General features: G+C 50.4%; 1 protein-coding gene across 3 annotated transcripts in view; it reads left to right on the forward strand.

Moving 5' to 3' along the window:
* Window positions 1-4854, forward strand: part of URM1 (ubiquitin related modifier 1) — a 28366-nt gene extending 23512 nt beyond the window's left edge. The window contains exons 3-5 of one of the 3 annotated variants that reach the window (XM_007526783.3): window positions 1437-1518; window positions 3378-3426; window positions 3770-4854. In XM_007526783.3, the coding sequence (XP_007526845.1) occupies window positions 1437-1518; window positions 3378-3426; window positions 3770-3838 (200 nt within the window). In that variant the 3' untranslated portion in view covers window positions 3839-4854. Of the gene's footprint in view, window positions 1-1436; window positions 1519-3377; window positions 3427-3769 lie in introns of those variants that run through there. The other 2 variants (XM_060200287.1, XM_060200286.1) reach the window with 2 other exon arrangements.
* The last annotated feature ends 1146 nt before the right edge of the window (window positions 4855-6000 follow it).

Here is a 6000-nt window from a genome sequence, read left to right on the forward strand (position 1 = left end):
GAAAAATAGTTAGCTAGGAGCAATAAAACCCTGGTGACATGTAGTAAGAATAGATAAATTAGGGATTTTAGATGTAGGGATTGGAAATAAAAAGTGGCAGGCTCCGTCCTTGAACAGCTAAGCTAGCCCATGGGCCTGTGCTCTGCTGGCCAACAGTCCAGGGGTGGGGGCTTGCCAGAGCATAGGCTGCTTGACTCCTAGGAGTGTGGCTGCAGGCTAGTGGAAATGCCTTAACACCCTGCCTCAGATCCAGGCCACCTTTACCTGGCCCGTGTGCCAGGAATCTGACTCCAAGGAGAAAAACCAAGTCACTGACCCTCTAGTTTCCCAACTAGTCAATTGGCATTGACTCAGGATGGAGATGGCCAGCTCTAGGCCTCTCCTGGCATCCTAGAGACCCATGCCCCAGGACTGTTAGTCCTCAAATGTTCTCAAGGAGAGAAGGAACTGCAGCCTCAGGAGACGGTCTGAGGAGTGAACAGCTGAAAGCCAGAGGCTTGGAGAAATTCAAAGTCAGGTTTCAGCATTGTGGCCTGGGACCTTGACCCCCAAGAAGGGAGGGACAGGTGACTATGCCAATACATAGTGTGCAGAGTATGATATGATGTCTGTCTCAGAACCACAAAGAAGTAGGTCTCTGTTCAGCTGAACTGGAGAGGCCCTTTCAATCCGGAGCTTCTTGCTTCTTCAGAGTGGCTGCCATTAGCCAGAACCAGCGCTGGGAGGGGGAATGGTGGGACAGTGATTTGTCAGCGTCTCTGCCTGGTGAAGAAGCCCTCTCTCCCTCAGCTAGAGGAAATTAACTGATGTTATCAGCTAGGCAATTGTTTTTCTTCCCTCACAAAGGGAAATATATTCAGACCCCTCCAAGAGCAAAGCTGAACCTTCCTATCTGGGACTGGCTAGAGAGATAAAGGTGGAGGGGCCTCTCAGGGTCCTACCAGGAGCCCCTCTGTGGCCATTTTAGAGCATCTTCCAGGTCTTGGGGGGGGTGTCTCCCCAACCCTTTTATATGTGACACTTCCCCCCTGTGTACCTTAAGTCCCTATTACTGCTTCAGGTCTCAGCATGGTAGCTGCCACTGGCTCTGAAGACCTGCCTGACAGGACACTGACTCCTTCCCAACCATTTCTTCCCCTCGGGAACCTACCAATTCAAGGCCCTTGTTAACCTGGTCTGAAAGAGGCTCTCTGACCTCTATGCTTATTTCATTCTGATCCAGGCAAGTCGGGGCATTTAGTGTACATCTACATGCGCATGTCGGTTTTCTCACCAAAATACCGTTCAGCTTTGGCTTCTGACAGTGCTAGGGATTGAACCTGGAAGGTTTGGTGCCTCAGGCATGAAGGTTATTCTGTATAACCTATAACCACTGTGCTATCCCTCTAGGGCCTATTTAGGTTTGACCACGGTTTGTTCTTTGTCTTCCTTTCCAGGGGACATCCGAAACCTCCTTGTCTGGATCAAAAACAATTTGCTGAAAGAGCAGCCAGAGTTGTTCATCCAGGGAGACAGCGTGTGAGTACCTTTCTGCCTTCCCTGAGGACGGGTGGTAGGAAAGACGTGTCAACCCCTGTCCTTGGGTTCAACCAGAGCCTTCTCTGGGACCCTGCCTCCTCTATCCCCTCTAGCCTGAGCCTTCCAAGGAAAAGAGCTTCTACCTAACCCTCTAGGAATCTTATTCTCAGTTTTCTTACCACACTGGACTGCTGGGGATTTACTTAAAGTCCTAATTTACTTAAAGTCTCAGCTTCCTCCTTCTGGTTGTCACAAACTTGCTGTGGGATGGTAGACCAAGTGTCTTTACTTCTCTGGGCCTCATTATTCTATGGAGAAACAGATGCTGCCTCAGATCTCTATTCTCCCTTGACATTCTTGGACATAGAACTCAGTCTTGCTCTTCTGTAGAAATTTCTGGTTTGGTTTTTACCAGATCACTGCTCTACTCTGGCTTATGTCAGTGCTAGAGATTATACCTGAAGCCTTCGGTGCCTCAGGCATGAAAGTATTGGTATAATCATTATGCTGTCTCCCCAGCTCCCATAGAACTTTCTGAATGAAGGAATGTTCTCTGTGCTGCCCATAGGGCAGCTGCCAGGCACATGAGACTCTTGAGCCTTTGAAATGTGCTACTGTGACTGCAGAATGAAATTCTCAGTTTTATTTCATTATAACTTAAATTTATTGATTTGAATTTTATTTACTAGAGCACTGCCCAACTCTGGCTTATGATTGAACCTTGGGCCCAGAGCCTCAGGCACCAAGTCCAGTGCACTGTCGGTGTTATTTCCCCTCCTCTTGATTTATTTTTAAACTATTTATTTCATATGAGATAAAGGTTCTCTATCAAGAGAGAGAAACTAGAACATCTCTCAAATATCAGGCATGCAAGTCCTGCACTCTGCCAGCTGGCTCTTTTCCCACCAGCTGTAATTAAATGTAACTATTCGTGCCTCACTAGACAGTGCACATCTAGGACTCCAGAGGGTCACTCTGCGTGTGTGTATGCATGTACACTCATGTGCACACATCCTGGAACAGCTTCTATACCTGTCCTGGGCCCAGCTCAGCCTCCTAGGAAAGGAGCCAAGTTCTATATGCCAAGAAGTCACTTTACTTCTAAAATAAGGCCAATCTGGCGTGTAAAAATGAGGGCACTCTTGGGGCTCTTGGGTAAGAGCTGCCGCCTGGCTCCTGACTCAGATCATGGTCCAGCAATTGAGAGGGCACCAGAGCTTCTTGGGACTCTGCCTGCAGGAACTGGGCTGAGATGCCTATCCAAATGTACCCTGAAGTTTCCTCTCAGGAATAGTGTATGGGAGACCTAGTTAGCTTAAACCCTTGGAAAAGTATGCTGCTCCCAGTGGTTACAACAGACATAAGCACTGCACATGTATAGTTAGTTCCATTCCATCCTCCACAGATCTTGTGGGGAAGGGTCTGCAGTTTACTCCCTTTTCAGATGAGAAAGCTGATTCTAGGGAGCTGGGTGGTGGCACACCTGATTGAGCGCACGTTACAATGCGCAAGGACCCAGGTTTGAGCCCCCATCCCCACCTGCAGGAAGAAAGTTTTGCGAGTGGTGAAGTAATAAAGATAATTTTAAAAAATTGTTTAAATTAAAAAAAAAGCTGATGCTCAGAAACAAAAGACCTGCCCCTGCCCTGAGAGGTGAGGGAATCTGCACTAGTTGCCCACCTGGACTTGGTTTCCTTTCGACTAGGACCATTGCCTCTGCTTCCTGGGCCACCATTCACCCCAGGATCTTCTTCAGGTGGAGGGTACCCTAGCACACTCTTAACTTGCATCACTGAAGCGGTTAAGCCTCTTTGCCCTTGCCCTTCACCCCGTGCTGTTCCCCACCATCTTTCCCACAGGCGACCAGGAATTCTGGTGCTGGTTAATGACGCCGACTGGGAGCTGCTGGTCAGTACCTCGGGGACTCCCACCCCCACCACTTCCCCTGCCACTTGGTCCTCCTGTCAGGCCCAGACCAGAGTGGCTGGATGGACCATCCTGTCCCACCCCAGCCTCCACACAAAGGCTGTTCAAGGTTCCCTGTGGGAGGGAGGGGGGGGGGCGATGGGGTTGTGCTGAGCTTCCCTCCACCCTAGAGATCTGCAGGTTAATGAACAAGATGCCACGTTTTTCTGGGTCCTAGAAAATACCGGTCTTCCCGTAACAGCCAGCTTGACCCCCAGCCCCCACACAGCCGAGGGAAAATTAGAGAAGTTTCCCTGATAGTCTCCTAATTTCTCTCCTGGCCCAGGGTGAGCTGGACTACCAGCTTCAGGACCAGGACAGCATCCTCTTCATCTCCACGCTGCATGGAGGCTAGGAGCCCCTCTCTGCACCTGGGGTCGCTTGGGCCAGGAAGAAGAGAACAGTCAGACATCCCCCTGGGCCCTACCTCCAGATCTGCCTGTCACCTTTGGCTGCTTTCTTCCCTGCTCTGTCCCCTGAGTTCCCTCCAGGCAGGGAAAAGAGGCCAGGTGCTAAAAATGAGCCTTTCTCAGGCACGTGAGCAGGGGGCTGGTGAGCCCAGCACCTGCTCTGCTCACAACTGGGGTTGGGGGGCAGGGTGCCTCTGGATATATCAGGAGTGAAGGAGACTGCAGCCAGGTGAGCCAGCCACCATTCACTCCTTGTGTCTCATTCTAAACTCTGAACTACTCACTCTTGGGCCACAGTGTCTTGGTGAGGAAGATGAAGGGACCTGAATAACTGATGGGAAGCCCCTCCTTTCCCGAAGACTGAAGTAGCTCCACCTCAGTTTCCCCATCTGGATGGCAGAGGATGGTGCACGTCCCCCACTGATATCATTATGGAGTCCCAGCTGGGGTCCCTTATTCAGGGCTGGCCCTCTTCCCCACCCCACCCCACCCCCACACACCCAGCAGCTGCTCTTCCAACCACACCCTTCCTCCTGCTCTCCCCATCTCCAGTCCTTGACCCTGACTGGCCTTCTCACACATGCAGGCCACCAGATGGGCTCCTGAGACCTTCCTCTAGCAAAAGGCTGCCTATAGTTCATTCTGCAGAAGGTGGAGAGGAGGCAGGAGTGAGCTAAACCTGGGACTGGCAAGGGAAAAAAAGGCCTGGGTGGTGGGGCAAGGTGCCTCAGTTTCCTCCTCACCAACATACCAATAACTGAATATTGGTAGTAACTAAGAACTAGGAGATGCTTGATGACACAACTGTGGATTTTATTGTTCCATGTTCTGCAGGAAGCAAGATGTGGCATCACCACTTGGTAGACAGTTGGTTCCCCTCCTCCCTTCACCCCTTCTGGAAGTTTTGAGTTCTCAGTGCCTGTAACTGCTGGCCATGGGCAAATAAAAGATGAAGTTACTAGCCTTGCCTGGATCTTCATCCTTAGAAACTGGGAGCAGCCCACATCACCCCTAGTCAGAGTCTCTGGTTCAGCCTGTCTATCCTCAGCCTTAATCCTTCAGAACTACCCTCCAGAAAGAAGCAGGGGTTGAACAAAACCAGACTACCCAAACTGGGGGTGGGGTGAGAAGGAAAGGTCATCTGGACAAGGGATAGCAGAGCCTTTCAATACTGACCAGTCTGGATCCCAGGGCTCCCCTCTTCCCACCTGTCTCCAGACCCAGGCTTGGTCCATCTCCCACAAAAAGTTGCATTACATTAAATGTTAATTACTTAAGGTAAAATTTCTGGCGCCAAATGGTTATCCTGGCAGTATTCATAAGGAGGTGTGTTCACCATCCTCCAGACTTAAAGGATAAACCCGTTGCTGGTAAGCATCTCTCCCACAGATGGAGCCCCTCTGGAGATGTGTGGGTGGAAGATATCATGTAGGAATTATGGATAGCAGGTGCCCTGGGTACAGTGGAGACCGGTGTGGATTTTTGGCCAAGTGCTAGCTAGAGAGACCTACACTAGATGCTGAGGTCTGGCTCTTCGTGTTCAGAAACAGAGCAAGGAAGTTGAGATGTCCCCCATATAGCCTTTCTTAGACAGAAGATCACATCAGCCTGTCTCCTGATTCTTAAAACCTGGAGGTCCCTGCCTACCTTCAACCCTGTGGAACTGTGGCTAGTCATACCAGGGATTCCACGTCCTAGAAATGATAGGATGCTTTGCCTGTCTGCACCCAGGGATGGGGTAGATAAGGGATATCCCTCCCCACTGCACCCCAATTAATACTAAGGAGCAGGGCAGGAGACCAGGCAGTGAGGGCTGCCAGTGTCCAGGCTGAGATGGGTCCTGACCACAGTTCCATATCATTCAGGGTCATTTTTGGCCAGAAATTGGAGAGGTCAGGAACTGGTGATCTGGGATCAACCCCAGTGCCCAACTGCCACCCCCCACAACTCAACCCGAACACCCCACACACGCCGCAATTCCTGATCCCGGCTTTTGAGTAAACAAACGAATAAATAAACCCCACTATCACCGAAGATTTGTTTTTAATGAAAAGGATTCGTTTGTCCAAATTCTATGCCCCCAAACCAACGCAATTACCCGCCTGGA

The sequence above is a fragment of the Erinaceus europaeus genome, chromosome 10 (genome assembly GCF_950295315.1).
Source record: "Erinaceus europaeus chromosome 10, mEriEur2.1, whole genome shotgun sequence".
Classification (NCBI taxonomy): domain Eukaryota; kingdom Metazoa; phylum Chordata; class Mammalia; order Eulipotyphla; family Erinaceidae; genus Erinaceus; species Erinaceus europaeus.